Here is a 25,828-nt window from a genome sequence, read left to right on the forward strand (position 1 = left end):
TGTGAGAGGATACTGGAACAGGTGACACAGGAAACAGGGATCAGTGGTCTGCCTCTAGCAAGTTGTACCACTGAATATATATGTGAGGAGGAGCACGGGGAGAGACTGCAATACAGGGGATACACGGGCACCTTAAACTTGATCCACAATAACATGCACAATATATTAATGACTGAACAGCACTGCAATAATAGAAAGTCACTTGAGGTAATCCGGCACAAGATAACACAGTCAATGATGGCAATAGTCTCAGCGGATAGTAAACTCCAGAGGAGAACAAACTCAGTCCAGCAAGATATGCAATACATCAGCACAGTCAATGAGAAGTATGCATACCGTGGTTCAGAAGCAGGCTGTCAGACAGGAGTGCAGAGATACCTGAACGGCTGGAGGCCGGCAGGATGCGAAGTCCCTGGAGGGGTGAAGCGGTAATCAAGTAGGTGCAGCGCACAGGTAGGTAGACCAGCAGGGGAACAAATACTCAGGAAGCAGTAGTATGTAGGACTGGACTCCTGGAGGACCCTGAAGAGTAGCGATGATCTAGATGAGATGAAAACAGTGAGGCGCAGATCCGATGCAGACTGGCGAGTAGAGACCAGCGGGAACACGAAGAAGCACGGAGAGCGGGTCAGCTGTTGTAGGACGAGTAGAACTGAGAAGTAGCAGCAGCAGGACTCTGCAGATACACGGAGGTAGCGGATAGCAACCAGCAGGTGCAGCAACGATGAAACACGGGAGAGCAGAGCTGAGCTGGAACGGTTGAGCACGGAGAGTAGCGGATAGGAATCAGCTGTAGCAGTCTCGAGGAAACACGGGAGAGATGAGATGAGCTGAAGACTGAAGCGCACGGAGGCAGCGGATAGGAATCAGCCAAACAGTCACGATGAAACACAGGCGAGTTGAAGTAGATTGAAGACTGTAGTGCACGGAGGCAGCGGATAGGAATCAGCTAACAGTCATGATGGCACACAGGTGAGTTGAAGTAGATTGAAGACTGTAGTGCACGGAGGCAGCGGATAGGAATCAGCTAACAGTCACGATGATACATAGCAGAGTTGAAGAGGCTTGAAGACTGTAGTGCACGGAGGCAGCGGATAGGAATCAGCTAACAGTCACGATGATACATAGCAGAGTTGAAGTGGTTAGGAAACCACAGGAGTAGAAGTGGTCTGGAAACCACAGGGGTAGAAGTGGTTTGGAAACCACAGGAATCAGCAGCGCTGAATACACGAGGAAACACAGGAACACCTTCAGAGGCTCATGGGGAATGAGACGTCAAGATCAGGCAACGTGGTATTGACCACAGGTGCTTAATATAGGGAGTGTTGCCTGATCTGCCAATTAAGTTAAAGGAACAGGTACTGAAGGGTTTGAAAGGGCTGCGCATGCGCAGACCCTCAGGATGGAGGACGACCACGGTTCCTAAATATACGGGAAGAAGCACTCACAGTCCGGTGAGTGACAAATTGTTTCTTACTGTTAAATTTATTTTTCTCCACCAAAAAAATAGAACTCACCTCTCTGCCTCCCTATAACCCCTTTGCTCCTTCCTGAGTATACCATAAGATCAGCAAGGAGACAAGGAAAAGAAGAGTACAAAAGAGACACACATTCGTAGGTGGTCTGGTTCGTCCATCCCTTTACAACCTTAGAGACAGGGATTTTACTGTAGGTATAAAAAAAATCTCCTTTGCTCCTTCTGCAGTATGCGGAAACATATTAAGGTACCCTAAGCAGGACGAGAGGAATGCCTAGGAATGAATAGCCACCTGGAAGAACTTCCTACCAAAGGCAGCCTATAGAGCTGCGATGTCCAGTTTTGAAAAAAAGTATGTGGGGATTACCATGTGGCTGCACTGCACACCCAGCTCATGAGTTGATAACGTTACCCCTTTCTCTGTCCCTCAAGTTTGCTGCCTAGGCGTTATCCTTGACTCTTTCCTCTCTTTCACTCCCCACATCTCAACCCTTTCTCACCCTGGAGGCAACTAAATCCCTAATCCACTTGCTTATCACCTCTCGTCTCCAGTATCATCTATACGTCGATGATACCCAGAACTACATCTATTCTTCTGACCTTCTATCCTCACTTCTCTCCCTTGCCCCCAGTGCCTTTCTGCTATCTCTTCTTGGATGTCCCACCGCTTCTTTAACTTGAACATATCTAAAACTAAACTAATAGTGTTTTCACCTCCCGAGTCCCCTCACCTCCCTTCATCTCTACCTGTTGATAACATTACCTTTTCCTCTGTCCCCCACATGCACTTAATAGGAGTTATCCTTGTCTATTCCTTCTCTTTCACGCCCCTCATTCAATCCCGCTCCCAATGTTATAGCTTCCACCTTGGAAATATCACCAGGATTAGACCCTTTCTCACCCTGGAGGCAAGACCCTAATCCAATCACTTGTCATCTCTTGTCTGGGCTATTGCAACCTCCTTCTATCTGGTCTCCCCCTGGCTCTATACCTGCTTCCCCTCTCTGTCAAATTCTTTACTGGCTCATTTTCTGCTAGAGAGTCCAGTTCAAACTTCTTAGTACCCTCACATATAAAGCCCTAACCCAATTCTCTCCCCCTAGATTTCCAACCTCATCTCCCTCCGCATTCCTTCCTGCTCTCTTCGTTCTTCCAATGACCGATGCCTCTCCACACTCATTACATCCACACACTCTTGCCTTCAAGAGTTCTCCTGTGCAGCCTCCCTCCTCTGGAACTCACTCCCAGTCAGGACCTAACCTCTGTCTGGGGGGCTATATTGACTAAACTGCGGGTAACAAAAAGAAGAGATGTTGCCTGTAGCAACCAACTAGATTCTAGTTATCATTTATTTCGTACATTCTACAAAATGACAGCTAGAATTTGATTGGTTGCTATAGGCAACATCTCCTGTTTTTCAAACCCGCAGTTTAGTAAATACACCCCCAAGGTTTCAACTGGGATCTTAAAAGCCATTTCTTTATCAAAATCAAATCAGCTCTCCTCCTAACTCACCTTACTCCACTTGTGAAACCCTTGCTGTTTCACCCCCATTCCTCTGCACCTCCTTTTAGACTGTAAGCTGTCACAAGCAGGGCCCTCTTTTCTCCTTTCATCTCTATTGTTACCACCAGCATGCCAGTGCCTTCCCTCCTTTTGTCAATGAAGGATTCTAAATCTGTTTGCTGTGCCCACTTTTTCGGGTACAAGTTCAGCTAGTGCTGCCTTACTTCCTTTTATTTCCCACTCTTCCCATGTTTATGCTCATGTTTTTAGGGATAGGTTATCCTCCTCCTATCTCCTCAGTGCTAGTTAAGCTAATCCTTGCCAGAATATTGTTCTGACTATATTGTAGTGCTTTGTCTAGATTATGTCTTACTTTATACACTCTGCAAGGCTCTGCGGACCCCTTGTGGCCCTTATAAATAATAATAATTAATAATAATAGTAAAGTAGAATTCCCATATCCTATGTTAGACATAGTATCATGCGCCGGGTGTTCGGGCAGCGCACCCGGCAGACTAACCCGTCCTCGGCGCTCCCGGTGGGCGCCGCCATCTTGGATGCGGGTCTGCGCAGCTGCTTTAATCTCTCTGCCTCCTTCTCATTGGTCCTTCTCCTTGGCGGAAAGTTTAAAAGGCACTTCCTCTCTGTCTTCAGTGCCTGTTCTTTGAGTCACCTCCTGGTGATAGACATGGCTTCCCTGCTGTCCTGCTGCATTTGCTTTCTAGACTCTTGTCTGCAGAGCCGACGCTCACTCTCCTAAAATCTACTCCACATAGTGGTCTGCAGAGCTGATGCTCACTTTCCGGAATCTACTTCATCTGCCACACAGTGGTCTGCAGAGCTAACGCTCATCTCCGGAAATCTACTCTACTCTTGTCTGCAGAGCTAATGCTCACTCTCCTGAAATCTACTCCACATAGTGGTCTGCAGAGCTGACGCTCACTTTCCAGGATCTACTTCATCTGCCACACAGTGGCCTGCAGAGCTAACGCTCATCTCCGGAAATCTACTCTACTCTTGTCTGCAGAGATAACGCTCACTCTCCTGAAATCTACTCCACATAGTGGTCTGCAGAGCTGACGCTCACTCTCCTGAAATCTACTCCACATAGTGGTCTGCAGAGCGGACGCTCACTTTCCGGAATCTACTTCATCTGCCACACAGTGGCCTGCAGAGCTAACGCTCATCTCCGGAAATCTACTCTACTCTTGTCTGCAGAGCGAACGCTCACTCTCCTGAAATCTACTCCACATAGTGGTCTGCAGAGCTGACGCTCACTCTCCTGACATCTATTCCACATAGTGGTCTGCAGAGCTGTCGCTCACCTCCTGCATCTACGCTGCCATTACTTACTGCACGGATCCCTCCTCCTACGGTGCAATTTTCTGTAGCCTTCCCAGGGGCTTCCGTACAGCGCTCTTAGTAGGGACCGCGACCTGCGAGATAGACGCAGCTAAGCCCATACTGCTTTGCGGCGGTTCCTGGTGAACACTGAGACCCCGCGCCCTGCTAGAGTAGTGCCAAGCTGTACGAATCTCTGGATTCGCTGCATCTACTGAGTCTTCTCGTAAGAACCGTGACACATAGAAGAGGTATTCCATATCTGCCGAATGGTCTCAGTAACTGGATCGGCAAGGCCCTTACGAATTTTGACTTCAAAAGCCATGCTGTCAAAGGCAACTCTGCTAGTCCCAGACAAACAGGGGACCCTAAGACAGAAGGTCAGGTCACAGAGGAAAGTGCTAAGGATGATTGATGGAGCACCAAGATCATCTGGGACAATTTGAATCAATGAACACCCTCACCCTTTCTTGTCTGACCTCACACAGAACCCAAGACATGGGAAGATCAGGTTCAGACCACAAAACCCAAAGAAAACACTCCTACGTCAGGGACCTGACACTGTAGATGGGCAGACTCCCAGTTATAATTATGGAACAGCCACATCTGCATAAGCTCCTGAAAATCTTTGGGAAGGAAGAACCAGGCAGTACGTCTTCCAGTTGTCTACCCATGGAAAGTATGTGGCTAAAATGTTTAGAACAAAGAATTTCACCCACAGCAGCATGCAGCATGTTTTGATCATTGCCTTAAGGCATTGAGTGCTCCCCACCGCTGTGGTATTGTTCATGCAGATCCTGAATATTTGGACCTTTAGAAGCAAGATCCGGGTGCTCATGGTAAAGACCATATTCCTCACCACCTTCATACAGTATCGGATAGTAGTGGACAGGTTGGTCAGAAGTCGACACATTAGGTTCTATAGAGAGCAAAATTTGTCCTTATGGTGGAATACGTGAAGGACCATGTGGAATCGAGGAACAATATTTCGGGCCTGTTTATAATCCAGCCATGTCACTCAAGGATTTTCTTGCCGTCTGGGTCAAGCTCTTTTGAGGATGTCATCCAAATACAGAACAACAGGGACCACCCCCCTCGATGTCCCCATGGAAAGACTTGGAGTCACTGGGTACTATGTGGAAGTCAGAAAGAATTACCACTGTCCCCATTCTTTGGGGTGCTCTCATTTCGAAGTCCAGAAGGGCTGTTTCTTTTAAATTTTGTTGCCAAAGAGGAGGCAGCATAGGGCCTCAAGGAATGTTTTGTGCCTGAGTAGCATCGTTCATTATCTTCTCCAGTTACAGCCTGAAGAGGAACTACTCTGAAAAAGGCAACAAAGACAGGGACTTTTGGAAGTATTGTCTGCTGATCAAAGATATGGTTTCTAATCAAGCAGAAACAAATCCAGAAGATATAGCTAAGGTACTAGGGGCTAGCTGCATCAACTGGGGGTGCAGATTTGCAACCCCTCTAGAAGTTGTTGTTGCCAAGTGAATGTGACTTTAGCCACCCAAACGGGTGCAAAAACTGTCCTAGGCACCAAACCATAGGTGGAAAGTAGGCTTTTCTAACTTCTTTTCTGTGGTGTCTGCTGTATCTGGGAAAAGGAATCGCAGTCCTTCTACAAGGGTCGGTGCTTTCTCCTGAGGGTAAAACATAACCCAGTGTTTGTGTCCCCCCACTGCAGAAGAAGAAACCATGTGTGGTCATTACAAGATATTGTATGTAACCATATAATCTACCTTACTGAAAGCGATCACCCTCTATGTATCAGCCATTGTCAGGATCCCTGCAGTGTCCTTAATTAGACTTACTGGGTTGTTTTATATATGACTCTAACAGAAATGTATTTCACTTTCAGGGCTTGTTGACAGATATGCACTGGGAAAATGGGCGAAATATGCAAGAAAAGTAATGGGCACCTTAGAGTTGTGTATTTAACAGGCTTTCTGTTTGCTTTTTAAGTGTTGCACTTTTGCTCGTACATTTTATTTTACTTGTAATGTCGGTTAACACTTGAGAAACAGAACATGACACATTCTAAAATTTTAGACACAGTGTTGAAATTTTAGAACACAATGGTGGGAACGCCCTCCTAAGAAGCCATTTATTTTATTATTATTGCACTTTTCAGACCTTAGCTAACGGATGAAAAGTGCATTAAAAGTGGATAAGCGTGAACAAGTCCTCAGTGTGCACCTTGTAATGCCTTGTACAAAAACATCTACTATAAGACAACAAACACACATTAATAACTATTCTGCCAGTGTGGCACTTTGTTGGGTATCTCCATTTTCTGTGAAGAGACACTGTATCAGGTTGATTCAGCAGGAAGAACAGGTAGGTTTTGGAGAAAGGCTAGAACTGATAGGACGGGCAGTCTGTACTTAAAGGTTAACTCCACTCAAAAATATTGCCTAAAAACTGATCTTCCTTAAAAATCTCTGTAACCATAGAAACAGAGCAGTCAACAGTTTGATTCCATGGTTACAGATATTTCTAAGGAAGGTTCTTTTTTCACAATTCAAGTAGCATGTGTTTCACAGTTTTCAACAGACGATTTCTGACAGAATTCTTAATTCAAATACCAGTAATTTTAACAAGGCAAATTTCTTTTTTTAGCAATGTTACCCTCTAGCGGGGCATATGACGGGATGTCCAGAAGTGCTTTCATTTGAATTAGTCACCATCACAGTCTCAAGTACGAAAGCTCACTACTCTTCCTGCTCTTAAAGAGAGTGATCTAGCAGCTTGTCTCAGGGAATTATAGAATTCCAGGTGAATCTCTACAGAACTCCTATTGTTGGAGGGAGATTCTTAAAGGGAAATGGTTATCTGAAAGTGGACAACTTGCTTAAAAACAGATGTAATATATTTGTCATGTTTTAAGGAAGATCTCTCTGGTAAATCTGATATTTAAACTACAAATATCCAAATATAACATTTCTGTAACTTACACCCACGACAGGCCTGGATAATGATGACTTTTGGTTTATCTCGTAGTACAGAGCAGTTCACATTGTTGAAGATATTGAAGATATCATGAACAGGAAGAGCACCGATCATCTTGTCCTGACCATGTTCATTTTTTATTTTTTTACGATCAGTCCCACATATGATGTCTTTCTCTCCATGAGACATAAAAACCAGGAAGGTGCTGTCTGAATCCTTGTGATCATTTTCAACCGCAAATGCCCTCATTGCGGCCCGCATACCCTGAGAAGTGAGCAGAAAAAAAGTTTTAAGTATGTTTATCCCTTTCACTCCAAGGGGACTGGGCCATTTTTTTTCAGGAGGCCAGAACAGAATGGACTGTGTCAGCTACAGTGAGAATAACTTTTTAACCACTCCCTTTTTTTTACACAGTTAGCACAGTTCCACAGATATACTACAATATGTATATATGTACGGAGTGTCGGATACATGTACTTTATTAAAGGTTTGGTGTATGTGGCTGGGACATAATATGGGAAAATGTTCTGTCTACTTTTATGTTTCTTTTTTTCTTTATCTTTTTATACCAAATAGGGGAAATTATATGGGCATATGCTATAACGTGGGCATGCATGTCACTTACATCCAAAGTCTATGCTAAAGCAACAATACCCACACAGCCGGAGAGCCATTGTGGGTTTTGTAAGACCCTAAGTCTCTCTCTTCAGCAGGAAAATCACTGGACTTTCAGACAACATAAGAGTTTGCTCTGTCTGTATTGAGGAAGCAGTCGGGTGCCTAGTAGGACATCCCATCCATCCCTGCTGCTGAATCGCATCCTACCCAGTATAAAGAATCTCTTACTCATAGTTACTGACCATGATTGAGAGCATCTGGAGGAATAACTGCAGGATGTAGAGTCTACATATACTGCTACCCCTGAAATTGAAGTGGAACCAATGTGACTTCCGATCCATTGTGCTCAATTCATTAAGTTGATATAAAGCTTATAAACAAGGATTACATTTGTGGTTTGTAAGAAAATTGTAAATAATTAAAGAATAATATTTGCACTTATTATTGAACATTTTAAGGATAATTTAAAATAAGGACAATGTATACACAGTGTTCTGTATTACCTCGGCAGTCAGGTTAGTTTCCGAATGAACTCTGTAGCCAAATCCTTCTAGCAGATTCCTCATTCCATTCAAATCAAACTCTGCCCCTCTCCGTTCTTCTAGATGTTCAAACTTATCATTACAAATAATGAGTGCCAGGCGTGTGCGCTTACATTTGTCTTGAATAGGGTATCTCTAGAGGAACAAGGAAAACATATATGTCTAAGAATACTTCAGTGTGCTCAAGGAGCTTGCATGCAAATAAAATGAAAGAACTAGAAATTGCTACTATATGAAATAACACTGTGTAAAGCTCTCAGATACATATAGAGTATAAAAGTTACATAAGCTTTGATACATCTGTGTTTTGAAGGGGAAAAAACACATTGGCACCAGCTTGGTAGATTGGATTTTCATTAAGCAGAATTATTTTATTTGTTTGAGCAATCTGAAAATATAAGGAGGTCAATCACAAAACACAAAAGACCCAACTCTATATACGTTGTGCGCCTCATTTTGCTCCAGTGTGCCTAAATTGATGCTGAGGTGCATGGATTTATGAAGCAAGATAGGGGCATTTGCAGAGAAGTGCAGGTCAAGGGAGGAGCTGGGTGGAGTAACAATGGCAGCAGGGAGCTCTGCAGAATTGAGATTTCCTTTTTGTGGAGTGAGATTATTGACGTGAGATAAGGGGGACACAATTTTTAGGGGAGCTTCTTGCTGAGCATACGGAAGCACAACCATTTTCACTGAGTAAAAGTATTTGAATTTTTCACCCCTCAGAGCTGGTGCACTTTTGGTTTTGTCCTATAGAGTTATACTGGGCAGCATGGTGGCTCAGTGGTTAGCAGAGCTAGGGTCATGAGTTTGATTCCCAAACAGGGGAATGTGTTGGGATTGTATGTTCTACCTGTGCTTGCGTGGGTTTCAACCAGGTGCTCCAGTTTCCTCCCACACTCCAAAACAATACTAGTAGGTTAATTGGCTGCTGAAAAAATTAACCCTAGTCTGTGTGTGTTTCAGGGTATTTAGTCTGTAAGCTCCATTGAGGACAGGGATGATGTGAATGACAAATATGCTCTGTACAGCGCTGTGGAGTTGGTGGCGCTATATAAATGAATGATGATGATACTGCTAATAGCACCCAATTTGCAACTCCATATTGCACTTCAGCAGTACAATTCCAGGCACAAATTTGGGTCCAGGAGGCAAAGTGCGAACCTCGTGTCTGCCGTCTCTAGGATTGTGTTGTCTGAAACAAGGTTCTCACCTTGTGTCATGAGAGGAGCGGACATGAGCAAGAGTCCACTGTGGCTCAGAGATGTGAATAATGTCCATGATCAATGGTCTCACCTCCTTTTCTTTAGTGGTTATTTCCCGATATTCATTCTCTGAGCACAGTGTTATTCCATTAACTTCTATAAAATGAACAGAGAGTAATCGATTAGTGTTTAATCATCCTCAAATCAGGGGTGGGGTAATCAGCCTAATAATAATAATACAGCCAATAAGAGACTGCTTAGGGGATGGACAGATTAGGTGCTTGTACACTTGGGCTTTGAAAGAAACCTTGTGTTTTGTCCTAGTTTTAACTGTATTAGATGTATTTAATTAACGTCTCTTATAGCTTCTCTGCAGCATAGAATTAATGCTTCTGAATGCTGCAGGTAACTCCAAAAATTGACACGAAGTGAAGAAAATGCTTCACTTAACTCATTGCTCCTATTTACAGTACTCACAATATCCATGATCAGCTCCCTGACACCACACTGCCGCTGTACCCCTCAAATTACCTTTCCCCCGTCCTGAGACACGAACTCCCATCTGTCCTTCCACCTGCCGGCCCTTATCTCAGCACAGCTATTGAAGTGCATCTCACACATCCAACTTGCTCCAAGCCCCGTCCCCTCAAAGGTGTCACTTCCAGCCACTCCCCTCTATAGGTGCAGTACCAGTCTCCACACCCTTGTGGGTGATCCAAGAAGCCAAATTCAACTGTGTGTATAAGGGACTGTACATGTACTTTGTGACCACCTCCCCAATGTGTGTGTCTGTACTGTGTCACCCCCCCCCCCCTTCCTCCTCACAAGTCATGTGTGTACTATGTCTATGTATATAATGAGTGATAGCAGGAAGTGTATGTGTGCTTTAGGTGCTAGCAGATGCTCATTTAGTAGTAGATGTCTGTGCTGTGGTGAAAGTGGAGAAATGTAATTCAGACAGTGCTGTATTATACATCACCACCTATACCACATTTATTGTCAATCAAAATCCCCCACAAACCGACAAACCAATTAATGCCAGGTCCACTCGTGCCTCCACAGTTACACACCGGTGGTAGTCAGCATATCGATGCTGACTACCCCGACGTGGAGAGACCGAAGGGCTCCTTCCCCGACCAGCATCCAGGATGACTTCTTTGTAATGCGTCTGGAAGTGATCGCGGTCATCGGTGCTGTGAAGGGCATTACCCCCTTTAAAAGCACCGATGACCGCGTCGCGATTATCGGCGACGTCATCAGCTGGCGCCGCCTTCTTCAGGGATCGGCATCACTTCCAGTCGCATTACAAAGAAGTCGTCGGGGTAAGTAGTGTCCGAATAATCAGTATCATTATTCCATACCCAACCCTTACACATATGTACACACACACACACACACACACACACACACACACTTCCATACCCCACACACGGAAACACACACGGTAAATATACACACTTCCATGCATACACACATAATAAATGATGCTAATAAGTTGCAAGTAAGGAAGAATAAATATGTACTTAATATAAGAAAATTGAAAAGTTTGTCACTTGACATACAGGTGGCTCTGATGTCACCTTACTGTAAACAGTAATATGAAACATGATTGTGGGTTAAATAAGGAGGATATTGGGAGAAAATGTAGAAGATTAAATGCATGATACATGGGCTAAATCTGATGGTAGGCCATGATTAATGGTGATGGCTTCAGATGTGCGAGTGACGTGTCGTGGAGTCCAACATTCCAACTCACAGTGATTACACACATCACATGTGCAGATGGATCACAGTGCTCATTGTGCCTGTGAACAAAAGTATGAGCTGACTGTAAAAGTATGAACAATTGTGCATATGTAGATCTGTTGTGCCAGGTACAATATGCTCTTTGTGACTGGTCCCATGTATTATGTAAAAATAACACATTTACCACAAATAGGCTTGCATGCACAAACACACAACTGCACACATGCGCTTATCTAGACAATAAATAACAATTTCATACACAGCAATTACCTGTTTGGCTGGGTTGTACATTCTTCTGTTCCTGTGTTGGCTTTGGAAATTCAGAGGTTGCTGAAAGCACAGGAAAGATTTTGGTTAGTCTCCATTATATATGTATTATACCCTCTCAAAAATCTACAATATTCATTATTTCTAATTGCCAGCGCAATGAAAGCACAGGGCATATTTTATATAAATAAATATACATCAGAATGTAAAAATAAAAGACAGATACTTAAAATGTGATGCACTACTAGGGAGCATCTGTAAACCCTCAATATAATATTCATCCATGAATAGCAAAATGATAAGCATTTGAGGACTATACTGCAATACACTATATGATTCCTACACTGATTCTCTCAAGTGTAGATAATTAATGATGTTGCTAGACATGATTACTGCTTCTTCAGTTACTACTGCCTCTTATCATTACTTCTTTCTTTTGTATGTTGACTGTTTTTTTAAAAGAAAATTTAAATATATATAATGAAATGCAAAACTTAAAATAGTATTTACATGAATGAAATACTAATTTTATTTCCAGGAGTCACCTTATAATTACATGCTTACTAGAATGCTATTTCTGTATGTGTTCCAGGGCTTAACTGAGAATCATTTAATATAATTTAATTTTTACAGACATTGAGAAGCATGAATACTTTTTTTAGACATTTACAGTGGGACCACATGTAATTGTATCACTTTAAATCAAGGATTGGCAACTTGTATATTTTGCGGTGAGTGTGGATGAATATAATACAGACAGTGCTGTATTGTACGTCACCCTTTACACCACATTCATTGCCAACCAAGAACCCTCAACACACCAACTGCACCTATTACTGCTAAACCCACATCCCTACAGTTACACACATGGACACACATTACACAGACACAGTATTTACAAACTAAGATAAATGCACAGGAATAATATTTACAATATTATAATATTTACACTTATAATCCTGACATGAGTACCCAGTAAAAATACACAGGGGTGACGAGGTGGAGGAGCTGGTACAAAGTACAGGAGCCAGGACCTGCCTGGGGGCCCTGTCCTGTCTTTAGTGGGAGGAGCTACCAACCTGGACACTAAACACCCCCACACCACACACTTCACTTCTATGCTCATCCCCCCCCACACACATTTCTATGATCACCCTTTACCCCCCTCCCACACACACACTTCTATGATGAACCTTTACCCACACACACACACACACTTCTATGTCCCCCCCCACACTCACCTATGCTCACCCTTCCCCCCTCACACTTCTCTGCTCCCCCCTTCAACAGGGCCATCTTATCCATTGGGCACGATGGGCAGGTGCCCGGGGGCCCCACAGGCAAGGGGGCCCCATAGGCAGGGCTCTTAATTGGAATTAATAATCCTGCAAAAAAACAAAAACCTGCAAAAAAAACTTCAAGGGTCACTGAGTGAGTACATTTAAAAAAAAGTGATTTTATATATATATATATATATATATATATATATATATATATATATATTATATAAAAGCCTAGCGGCGTGTGTTAGAGTGTGTGGAAAAAACTATTTTCTCAGAAAGGGCTCATCCAATTGACCTGAAATTTGGTATACTGACATCATTTGACAAAAAAATTATAATAGTGAAGTCAGTTAACTTCCATCATCCCCCCTTCCCCCCATGGGAGGGGTAGTAAAAGCTAAATTTACAAGTTGAGGGCTCAAACTCATTTTTGTGAGGTAATTTTACCTCATGAACATACATGCTGTGTTAGTGTATGTGTGTGTAAAAAACTACCGGGTGACAGAGTGCTCAAGCTGCAGCGCCACCTGCTGGGCGGAGTTATATACTACACTGACCTACTAAATTCTTAGCATTATCTAATATATAAAAGCCTAGCGGCGTGTGTGTGTGTGGCGATGAAGATGACAAGAACCTTTTTAACACCTTAAGTAGCTTGATTTGACTAGAATGCATGAGTATTATGCACAGGTTAACATATATATATATATATATATATATATATATATATATATATATATATATATATATATACATACATATATATATAGGTAGGGGCCCCGGTGGCCTGCAGCCCGGGGGCCCATAATGTTGTTAAGATGGCCCTGCCCCTCAACCCCACACACTTCTATGCCCCTTTCCCCACACACACGCATTTCTATGCCCCTTTCCCCCCACACACACACTTCTATGCTCACCCTTCCCTCCTCACACACACTTCTATGCTTACACACAAGAAATAATGATGCTGCACTGTAAATACAGGTGTAAGTAAGCTGCAAGTGGGGAACTGTTTGCATAAATATATAGGTGTATACCATAGGGAATTTGATGTTTGTCACTTCGTATAAAGTTGACCCTGATGTCCTTTTACTTTTAATCAGGGCTAGGCAACAGTAGTTATATGTAACATGAATGGAGGTTAAAAAGGAGAATATTGGGAGAAAAATGCAAAGGTTTAAATGAATTATGGGGCGGCATAAAATCTGATGGGCCATGATTAATGGTGACATTTTCAGTTATGCGAGTGATGTGTTGTGGAGTCCCACAAGTCATCACAATCATAACAGACATTGCAGGTGTAGATGGACAGTGCACAGTGTGTGTGTGGATAAATGTAAGAGCTGACCTGTGAAAGGATGCACAGTTGTGCATGTATAGATCCGCTGTGCCAAGTACTTCTTACTCTTTGTAGTTGATCCCAAGAATTACGTAAAAATAACACTTATACCACAATTTTAGTGACAAAGACTTGAAAGCACACATGTGCATATGTAGATAACAGCTAGATAACATTTGCTCACAAGCTTTCAGAGACACAGTTTCCAATAACCATTCCATATCGGGCAATGATCAAGTGACTTTTGCTGGTATTACCTGATTGGCTGGGTTGTACATTCTGCTGTTCCTGTGTTGGCAGAGGAAGCTCACCAGTTGCTGAAAACACATGAGGGTTTTTGATTATTCTTCTTTATGAATGTAGTATACCCCTTCAATATCTACAATATTTCTCTCTAGTTTAGATACATGATGATATTGCTACACGATTGTTGCTTCTACAGTTTATTTTGGCTTTTTATCTTCTTTTATTAACATAATTGTTTATTTGTTTTATGAAATACAAAATTGGAAACAGTATTTACCTCAATGAAATAATACTTTTATTTCCAGGGGGTATATTTACTAAACTGTGAGTTTGAAAAAGTGGAGATGTTGCCTATAGCAACCACTCAGATTCTAGTTATCATTTATTTAGTACATTTTACAAAATGACAGCTAGAATCTGATTGGTTGCCATAAGCAACATCTCCATGTTTTCAAACCCGCAGTTTAGTAAATACACCAACAGGATTCATCATACTTACTAAAATGTTATTTAAATCTAAATTTCAGAGCTTTATTGAGAATCATTTACTTTCATAATACAAATAAATGATCAGATGTTTATGTAAATTCTCTACATAGAATTTTTATAGACACTTATAAGTTGTTTTTTTTTTATTAATTATATATTGCACGACCACATTTAATTTTAATATTTTAAATGAGGACTAGGCAACATCTGTCTCTCCAGTTGTTGTGGAACTTGTAGTTCTACAACAGCTGTAGAGCCTCACATTGCCTTCTCTAGCTTTAAGTATAGTGTTTATTAATTTGAGCATTACATATTAGCTGAATTTGTGGATGGTTAAGCCAATTGTGTCTCCATCACAGAACAAAATAAACAGTCTACATTTTGTAACTAACAGCTACAGCATATCAAATGCTCTCTTTAATTGACATGCATAATGATTTAGGGCCAATTTGGCCTAAAAAGACCAAAATTGGTCATCCAAATTGAGTAGTCTTTGGGCAGCTAAAAGGGGATGTCTTTTGTGTCAACAGGGTAACTTGTGGCCAAATTGGACAAGAAAATGGGGTAAATTTATCAAGCTGCTGGTTTGAAAAAGTGGAGATGTTTTTCCTATAGCAACCAATCAGATTCTAGCTGTCGTTTTGTAGAATGTACTAAATAAGTGATAACTAGAATCTGATTGGTTGCTATAGGCAACATCTCCACTTTTTCAAACCCGCAGCTTGATAAATTCACCCCAAGGTGTTAGTGTGTTTAGACGATTGCTGCATACACAGGCTGATAGCGGTCATCTTTTCTCTACATTTGCCAATCATGTCCGATAGTCAACCTTTTAATTTCCAAAGGATGGTTAGGGGGATAGTGGTCATTTTAGGGTCACCGAGAGAGATTGTTGGTGCATTATTCACAGTAGCAAAATTCTACTTAAACTATGGATACTTAAAAGCATACTTAGGGGCATATTCAATTAGCTTTTGGATTCGCGGTAACGCGCCGGAACAGCCGCGAAACATAATACACGGTACCGCAATAACGTGGATTTTCGTTCGCAGCCCATAGGGTTGCGAACGAAAATCCGCGTTAATGCGGTACCGTAATACCCGCAAGAACGCGCACTTTTCGCGGCAACGCGCGTTACCGCGAATCCAAAAGCTAATTGAATATGCCCCTTACAATTATGTATAATTAAATATGTGTCTACTTAAAATGATATTATTACTTTTATAGTTAGATAAGAAAGTTTTTCTTTAAAATTACATTTCGTTTAATACATATTTACAAATACAATCTTGTCACTTGAAGTAATGAGATGTCTTTTAGAATAACTAAATTTTGTAAAAATGTACCTTTTATCCCAAGTGTCTCACTAAGCGTCGGGTCTCTTTCGAACACCTGTGTGATCAGTACATTGCTTGAATAGTCTCCCTTTTTTTTAACTATATCAATCAGTGCACGACATTTGTCTCTACACAAAGGGTTTCCTTCGTCGATTGTTTCCACCTCCGAACTACTGAGTATCTTTTTGTGCTGTAAATCATCTAATAGTCCTCTCACGAGTGCAGTGTTGCAACGGTTGATCAACTGTGTTCTCAATTCATGAAGTTTATCTGGAAAATGATATTACAATGTATAGATTTTTAGATAAATAAGGAGACAATTGGTTTGTCTGCAAATGGTGATACCCTTGAGTTAAACCTTAATGAACTCATGAACCCTCTCAATATTATCCAATATCCTGCATTATCAGTAATTATCCAGATGACCAGACAAGTTTACTGCACTCACAAAGTTACCCTCATTCTGGGAGAAATGGAAAAGGAGGAAAGTATGAATGTCAGTTGTAAGAAATGATAATACTTTCTAAATATAAATTCAAGAAACCGTCTTTGGTCATTTTACTATAATGAAGGCAGGGGAAATTCCTGTAATATATTCAACATGTAGACAATACAGAACAATACTGTCATAACAGCCAACTTTACGTATGCTCATGATTACAAATGTGGCATGGCTTGTTTAAAAGTACAATAATATGTCCCTTTTATTAAAAACTATTTTTTTCATTTATTAAATCATACACTATGTATTTCACGGGTGCAGTTCATATGATATTGTGTAAAAGTACATATTAAACATTCCAAAGGTTTCATTAATGGTACAACAATATCTGGAACATTATATCCATCCAGTTGCCTCTGACTAGTTCAGTGTTGGCTAACCTATGACACTCCAGGGGGTAAATGTATCAAGCTGAGAGTTTTCCGGCGGGTTTGAAAAGTGGAGATGTTGCCTATAGCAACCAATCAGATTCTAGCTATCATTTTGTAGAATGTACTAAATAAATGATAGCTAGAATCTGATTGGCTTTTCAAACTTGCCGGAAAACGCTTAGCTTGATACATTTACCCCTAGGTGTTCTGAAACTACAAGTTCCAGCATACTTTGCCAATATATAGCAGCTTATTGCTGGAAGGATATGCTGGGACTTGTAGTTTCACAACACCTGGAGTGTCACAGGTGAGCCAACACTGGACTAGTTTATAGATACATCAGCAATCCATGAATTTAAAACATAGACAAAGTTGATCAAAACATTATGGTTATATATACAATGCGGCATGCGCACTATTACCGATATTATGGTAATAGTGTGCATTATTACCATTAATACGGTAATCTTTAACGATGGTTTTTGCTCGCAGCTCAGGGAGCCGCACGCAAAAATCAGGGTTAAAATACTGTATTAACGGTAATAGATTTAGCGCTGCATTACTCACGGCAGAACTGAATTCTCGCCAATGTCTTAACTATGCTGTAAAGCTTACAGTCGCTTTATTAGTTCTTAATCTTGTATGATTCAGATTTGGAGCTTATTACATTTCCATTTCTTAGGGGGCAGGCAGAGACCAATCTCTGGATTGAGATGTCCTGTCATGCAAAAATTATAACCAGATATGTATATCTTGTGCATATAAACGCACATTTACCAAATAATGTGGCGAAAGTACCTCCAGACTTGTTCTTTTGTGAAGTAGGGAAAACTTTCAAAAAAGCTCTGCCAGACTTCAAAAAGTTTTTGTATGCTTCTTCTTAAGTAGCGATGCTTCAAGCCAGTCCATTTGGAATATATGGAAAAGTTTCTACTGGAACAACTAAAAGGATGGGGTGGGGGGCTTCTTGCACCCACATCTGGACCATGCTTATCTATGCGGGCTACAGATATAGCCAGTAAGAGTGTTTTGTTACCTTTGGAGGTTATGGCGCTGTGACTGGATCACTGATAATTAACTTTTGGTATAAATGTATTTAAAGGAAATAGCACAAGGCGCTTATTTATATAATTGCACGTGCCCTTTTTTTTATATTGTGTATATTTTGCGAGATAGGAAATCGTTATTTCTGAGACCAGGGTAGAAATAAGATTTTTTTTTTCTGTTTTAACCTTTCAAAAGTAAATACCTTATTTCTGATGTGTATCTGATACAATAAGTCTTTGTTTTGAAAGCCTTTTGCATATCTTGGTGCAAGGAAATGCTTTGTTGTACCTGTCTTTGGGAATGCGTATCCTGCTCCTGTCTAAAGAAGGGATTCATGTTGATTGGATCTTTTGATATGTGAAGCCTTTTGAAGGCAGGAAGGGTTAATTAAGAGCTTGTAACTAGATTTCCTGTGTCTAAAGACATCACTGGATTTGTAAGATATCACAGACAAGTGTAAATATTGTTAGCTTTGCAATGCATGTAAATCTATGTTTTGGTAAGCAGGTTACATCCTGATTCTAAAAATAGCCTGTGTTCAAATCTGTATAAAATGCACTGAATTGTACACTGAAATGTATCTTTCTGATTTAGTCTGACCTGAATGCTGGTACCTTCAACCAGTGTTTGAGCAAATAAACATCACTTGCTTCATAGACCTGCTTGAAAATATCTTCCATGCTGAAAATCCTGTGACCTACAGATTAGACCCAAACTCTAATCCGTTCTCCGGCTGATTCTGAGGTTGGACCCAGCTCCAGTACCACTGCTCTGCCTGCTACCCATGCAGCCCTGGTCAGTGTGATAGGCTAGGGGGGGATCTATCCACAGCAACCCTGATCTATAGTAAGAGGTCAGGAGTACCAGCCCAGGTAGACCAGCAACGAGGTACGCTAGCAGCATCAGTTACCCAGAAGGAACGTGAGTCTGTTACCCAGAAGGAACGTGAGTCTGAGTGCCATAAAGGAGCTCAGTGGTGGCAGCAGGATCATCCCGCTGTGGCAGGAGGGGCGTATTCGGAATAACGAAAGAGGACGGTGGCAGAGTAAATCCAGACGGTTCCCAGCAACAACAGAGAGGGTGGCATAGGCGGTCCATCCTGTCACAGGCGCCTATAGGTAGAATGGCCAGTATTGCCCAGTGTGGGGTTAAGGGTAAGTTTAAGCTAATTCTAGTTTGTTTGTTCTTTCAAATAAATTTCCAAAGTCATCAGTTAAATGCAAGAATCATCTTTACAAGTGAATTCTATTGGTAAGGTCTGAAGATGATATGGCAACTTAGGAAATTAAATTTGTTTAATAAGATTTGATTTGTCCATGTAGGACAACTAGAAACAACTAAATCCTGCTAGGTCCCTGTTCATCTTTGGGATAGCATTGTTAATAGAGCTTATATAAATTATGAGTGTTGTTTGGCAATTCTGTCCCTCAGTATATAAGTACCTTATTTGCCCTTTCAATTGTAGAATCTTTGTTCCAATCAGCCCCTCCTCCTCCACACCCTCCAGTCTCTCGGCTTCTCCGGCCCAGTCCTGTCCTGGTTCATCTCTTACCTTGCTGACCGATCCTTCTCTGTCACCACCTCTGGGTCTCTCTCCCCCCCGTCCACCCTTCCTGTCGGGGTCCCTCAGGGCTCTGTTCTGGGACCTTCACTCTTCTCTCTATACACCTCTTTACTGGGTCAACTCATCAGCTCCTTCGGCTTTAACTACCACCTTTACGCTGACGACACTCAACTATACCTCTCGTCTCCTGATCTCTCTCCCTCCCTCCTCTCTAGAGTGTCCGCCTGCCTCTCTGCCATCTCCTCCTGGATGTCCTCTCGATTCCTCAAACTTAACCTCGCCAAAACTGAGCTCATAGTTTTTCCTCCCTCTCATACCCCATCCCCTTCTGACCTCTCCATCACTGTCGACAACACCTCTATCCCCCCTGTCCCCCAACTTCGCTGCCTTGGTGTCATCCTCGACTCCTCTCTCTCCTTTGGCCCTCACATCCTCTCTCTTGCTAAATCCTGCCGCTTCCAGCTGCGTAACATCGCTCGCATCCGGCCCTTCCTCTCCCAAGATGCCACCAAATGTCTCATCCACTCTCTGATCATCTCCCGCCTGGACTACTGCAACCTCCTCCTCACTGGCCTCCCCCACTCTCATCTTGCTCCCCTTCGATCTGTTCTTAACGCTGCTGCTAGACTTATTTTCCTTTCTCGCCGCTCCTCTTCTGTCTCCCCCCTCTACCTAGCCCTTCACTGGCTCCCATTCCCCTTCAGAATCCTCTTTAAACTCCTCACACTCACATACAAGGCCCTCGCCAACTCCACTGCGCCCTACATCTCCACCCTCCTCTCTATTCACACTCCATCCCGCCCTCTCCATTCTGCCTCTGATCATCGCCTCTCTTCCCCCCTTATTACCTCCTCCCACGCGCGTATCCAAGACTTCGCCCGTGCTGCCCCCCTCCACTGGAACAAGCTCCCTACCTCCATCAGAACTTCCCCTAATCTGTCCAGTTTTAAACGGGCTTTAAAAACCCACCTTTTTCTTAAAGCCTTTCAGTCTCCCACTTAACTCCCTACCTTTTCTGCTGCCTCTCCTCCTTCTTTCCCCTTCCCCGCCCCTGTCCCCCTATTCTCCCTCTCTCCCCTGCGTCTCTCTGTCTGTCCACCCCTTCCCTTAGATTGTACGCTCCTCTGAGCAGGGCCATCTCTCCTCCTGTTTCCACCTCTTCTAACTCTGCTCTCCAGCTACTTTGCCCTCCTCCTCGAGGACCCTCCTCCCCCCCCCGTCCCATCTGGGGGTCTCCCTGTCTTCCGCGCCCTCCTTCTTGGGCTCCGTTGTTTGCCGATCCTCCCTCCCCCTTTCCTGCCCTCTCTAGCTGTGCATTGAGCCTACTGAGTTACTGTGCTTACTGTTTACTGTACTGTTCTGTCTCACCTTGTATTGTAATTCGTTTTGTCCCTGTACGGCACCACGGACACCTTGTGGCGCCCTATAAATTAAAATTAATAATAAAAAATAATAATAACACCACCAACTTGTAAAAATGTGAATTTCTCAATATTCTCGAACAGTGGGTGAAGTGACTCTTATGGGATTGATATATACAGTATATAGAAGAATATCATCAGCAAATGCAGATATTTAATATTTTCATCTCCAATCTGGATGGCCTGCACCAAGGGCCACTTTTGAAGGACTGTTAACATTGGGTCCAGATCTAAGTTAAAGAGCAATAGGGAAAATATGTCACTTTTATATAGTATGTACTCTGTGGCGGGTGTCCCTTCCACAACCAACATGTGGTGTACAAAATATTTTTTATTTAATTTATGTGCCAAAATGTCTTATAATAATGGTTGACAAAGCCACATGAGCCTCTAGCTGAAAATGATCAAGGGTCTATTGTGAGAAGTGCTGTTCCACCACAGGTGTGGCCAGTGATGTGTGGGCATGGCCAGGACCATGGAGGGCATACCTAGCACATATCCCCCAACATCTCCCTCCCACCTTCCCTTAAATGGTTCACAGTTTGTATGAAACGTGAAGAGTAAGAAATACATCCCAACTAACCCTCATATTGGGACATGCTCTTGGATGATCAGGACTATGCACCTCACCCAAACCCGTTTCCTCCAGCCACCTCCTCCCCATTTCCTCCAGCCACCTCACCCCCCGTCCCCGTTCTCTCCAGCCACCTCTCCCACATTTTCTCCAGTCACCTCTCACCCTCTGTTCTCTCTATTCATCACTCCCCCTCATTTTTTCCAATCACCTCACACCTCATTTTCTCCAGTCACCTCACACTCCTGTTCTCTCCAGCCCCCCTTTCCTTCTAATCTATCCAGCCACCTCTCCCTGTGTTCTCCAGCTACCTCTCCCCGTGTTCTCAAACCATCTCCCCCACCGTATTTTCCAGCCACCTCTCTGCCCCTTTTTTCTCCAGCCACCTCTCCAGTTATCTCCACCCCCCCACCATTTTCTCCATCAACTCTCCCCCCGTTTTCTCCAGCCACCTTGCCCCCATGTTTAATTCATCCACCCCCCCATTTTCCCCATCAACTCTCCCCCCGTTTTATCCAGCCACCTCTCCCCCCATTTTCTCCAGCCACCTCTCCCCCTGGTTCTCTAGAGCGACCTCCACTGCTTTCTCCAGTTACCTCCTCTTCTTGTTCACTCTGGCCACCTCTCCCTCCCACTGTTTGCTCCAGCCACGTCTCACCCTGTTTTCTCCACCCACCTCTCACACTCCAGCCACCCCTCCCTCTCTGTTCTCTCCATCCATCTATCCTCCTAGTTATCTCCAGTCACCTCACCCCATCCGTTTCCTCCAGCCACCTCTCACCCCGTTTCTTCCAGCCACCTCACCCCCATTCTCTCCAGTCGCCCCCAATTTCTTCATTCCCCCCCCGTTTACTCCAGCCACCTTTTCCCCTTATGTTCTCCATCCCGCCCTCTCCGTTCTGCCAATGACCGTCGCCTCTCTTCCCCCCTGATCACCTCCTCCCACGCGCGTATCCAAGACTTCGCCCGTGCTGTTCCCCTCCACTGGAACAAGCTCCCTCCCTCCATCAGAACTTCCCCTAATCTGTCCAGTTTCAAACGGGCTTTAAAAACCCACCTTTTTCTTAAAGCCTTCCAGTCTCCCACTTAACTTCCTACCTTTTCTTCTGCCTCTTCCTCCCCCCTTATCCTTATCCTCCGTTCCTCCATCTCTCCCCCGTGTCTCTCTGTCTGTCTACCCCACCCCTTAGATTGTACGCTCCTTTGAGCAGGGTATTCTCTCCTCCTGTCTTCACCACTGTTAACTCTGCTCTCCAGCTACTTAGCCCTCCTCCTTGAGGACCCTCTTTCCCGCGTCCCCTCTCGCTCCCTCCTCTCCCCTCTAGGGGTCTCCCTGTCATCCGTGCCTTCCCTCTTGGACTCCGTCGTTGGCGGACCTTCCCCTCTCCCCTCCTCCGCCCCTCTAGCGGTGCTTTGAGCTCACTGAGTTACTGTGATTATTGTTTACTGTACTGTGCTGTCTCACCTCGTATTGTAATCTCGTTTGTCCCTGTACGGCGCTACGGACACCTAGTGGCGCCCTATAAATAAAAATGAATAATAATAATAATAATAATAATAATAATAATGTTCTCTCCATCCACCTCCCTGCCCGTTCTCTCTGAAGAAATTGATTACCTTCGCTTCTCTTCTCTTCCTGTCTACTTCTCTATTTCTTCTTTCATCTTTGCCTCTTTCCTGTCTTCCTGCCTCCTCTATATTCAAAGTGTCTTGACATCACAACTCTGCCAAGAGATGGGAGCCAGGCATCATTTTTTCCTCTGTTGCCATGCGGGTGGATGGCCCTACGTGAAGCCAACCAGCCAGCCAGTCAGTACATAAGTTATGAGTCAAAATAATGACTTATTATAGGGACTGCCAGAGGGTTTCTTTCCGTTCCTGGACAGTATGATTTCATTGTGCTTGTGAAGCAGTTATATAGCGGCTAAGACAACATAACCACTGATCTTCATGTGCCTAATTTTGTAGTGCAGCCTGGGGCTGCAGTCCCATCAGGCCCATTATTAATCCGGCCCTATTTCAAACATTAAAAGTAAGAAAATCACTTACCCTGGTGGCTAGTGGGTAAAGAGAAATATAGTCGTGTTATGATACTGCTCCAGTTTCTGTTCACGGGAACTGGAGCACAGCAGTGCTAGAGGGCCCCCATTCCTGGTGGTCCAGTGGGCAAACTGAAGCGGCTTCTAATAACGCCTCCTCTATTCACGCTCATCCAAGAGACCTATTGTCTCCAGGGAGTCCCAGGAGGCAAAGCGCCACACTGGACCTCTGTCAGCTGGGATACTGGAAGTCAGTAGATCTAAAGAAAAAAATACTCTAATCTAGACTTAATGAAGCTGGGTTGGAGAGGAGGCTAAGCCACCCGCCTTTGCCTCGCCCTAACAGTGTGCACAGCAGGGTGTCACAACCAGTAGGGTCAGAGGAGTACCCATACAGTCTGCTCATGTTGGCACTACCTCATAGAAGGCGCGGAGTCTAACAGAGTGGGAAACTTTCGCCAGAGGCGCCCGCAAGGGCGCTTGGTCTTCGCAGCTCCCTGACCGCAGGTCACGTTTCTCCTAGGAGGTGATGAGCGAAACTGTAAAGAGAACCAGGACTATAACTGAAGATGCTTCGCATGAGAAATACCAGGATGGCTGAGAGATTAGGAGACAGTGAAGCAGTGTTCTGATTAACACAGGAGGCTGGTAGCAATAACCAGCAGAGCATTTACCACAAGGATAGTGGAGTAGTCACAGAGGCTCATGATCTGCGGATAGATGTGCTGGAGACTTCAGAGAACAAGTAGCAATAATCTGCAGAGCCTTACCACAGGGTAGTGGAGAAGTCACAAAGGCTGTGATGATCTGCAGATAGATGTGCTGGAGACTTCAGAGAACAGGTAGCAATAATCTGCAGAGCATTATTTACCACAGGGTAGTGGAGTAGTCACAAAGGCTGTGATGATCTGCAGATAGATGTGCTGGAGACTTCAGAGAACAGGCAGCAAACAGGAGCCAGGGAACAGGCCATCTGAACAGGAGCAGGTGCTTCAAATAGACAGAGCTGACAGGCAATTAGCTAATCAAAAGAATGCAGGAAGTATTGAGCAGACCAGGGGGTAAATGTATCAAGCTGAGAGTTTTCTCGTGAATTTGAAAAAAAACCAATCAGATTCTAGCTATCATTTATTTAGCACAATCTACAAAATGACAGCTAGAATCTGATTGGTTGCTATAGGCAACATCTCCACTTTTCAAACCCGCCGGAAAACTCTCAACTTGATACATTTACCCCCAGGTGTGTGCCTGCTCAGGACAGCCCAGCAAATGAATGCAGAAAGAGGGAAACAGGAGAGAACAGTGACCATAATGCAGGTTTAGCTGGTGCAATGTGTGACACAGGGAGAATACAGGAATTTGCCTCTGACTGAAATTTTAAAATAAGAACATGAGCCAAAATGATTATCATGATAATTATTAGGTTAAATGGAAAAGGGAGCTGGATTATACCCTGCAGCATGTGTTTGTACAACTGAATAAAAATAGTAAACTATCTTAAAGTGTTAAAGACAGTTAAACACTTTCTACACATCCCTATCACTAAACATCACATTCTGTTCCTGTGAAAAGTCTATGGGCTAGATTTACTAAGCTGCGGGTTTGAAAAAGTGGGGATGTTGCCTATAGCAACCAATCAGTTTCTAGCTATCATTTTGTAGAAGGTACTAAATTAATGAAAGCTAGAATCTGATTGGTTGCTTTAGGCAACATCCCCACATTTTCAAACCCGCAGCTTAGTAAATCTAGCCCTATATCTGCTGTGTTGCTGCCACATACAGATAAAGGCTAACAGTCTAATCCATCCAGTCAGAGTAACCAGCAGAGAGGTGCTGCAGCAGTCACACACAGGAGCAAGCTATTCCTGGTGATGGTGAATGAGCCAGCATATTTTTTTTTCTGTCAGAACCAGTACTTCATTGTAAAAAGCAGGAAATTATCCTGTCAGTGGAGACCAGAGAATAG

General features: G+C 43.3%; 1 protein-coding gene across 2 annotated transcripts in view; it reads right to left on the reverse strand.

Annotated features, from left to right (window-relative positions):
• Positions 1-25,828, reverse strand: part of LOC142139202 (caspase-1-A-like) — a 42,416-nt gene that overhangs the window by 8,217 nt on the left and 8,371 nt on the right. Inside the window, exons 2-7 of one of the 2 annotated variants that reach the window (XM_075196613.1) lie at positions 16,355-16,615; positions 14,531-14,590; positions 11,655-11,714; positions 9,730-9,794; positions 8,398-8,571; positions 7,282-7,540 (exon numbers count right to left, since the gene is read on the reverse strand). In XM_075196613.1, the coding sequence (XP_075052714.1) occupies positions 7,282-7,540; positions 8,398-8,571; positions 9,730-9,794; positions 11,655-11,714; positions 14,531-14,590; positions 16,355-16,615 (879 nt within the window). The remainder of the gene's footprint in view (positions 1-7,281; positions 7,541-8,397; positions 8,572-9,729; positions 9,795-11,654; positions 11,715-14,530; positions 14,591-16,354; positions 16,616-25,828) is intronic. The other variant, XM_075196614.1, reaches the window with a different exon arrangement.

The sequence above is a fragment of the Mixophyes fleayi genome, chromosome 2, assembly GCF_038048845.1.
Source record: "Mixophyes fleayi isolate aMixFle1 chromosome 2, aMixFle1.hap1, whole genome shotgun sequence".
In the NCBI taxonomy this organism is placed as follows: Eukaryota; Metazoa; Chordata; class Amphibia; order Anura; family Limnodynastidae; genus Mixophyes; species Mixophyes fleayi.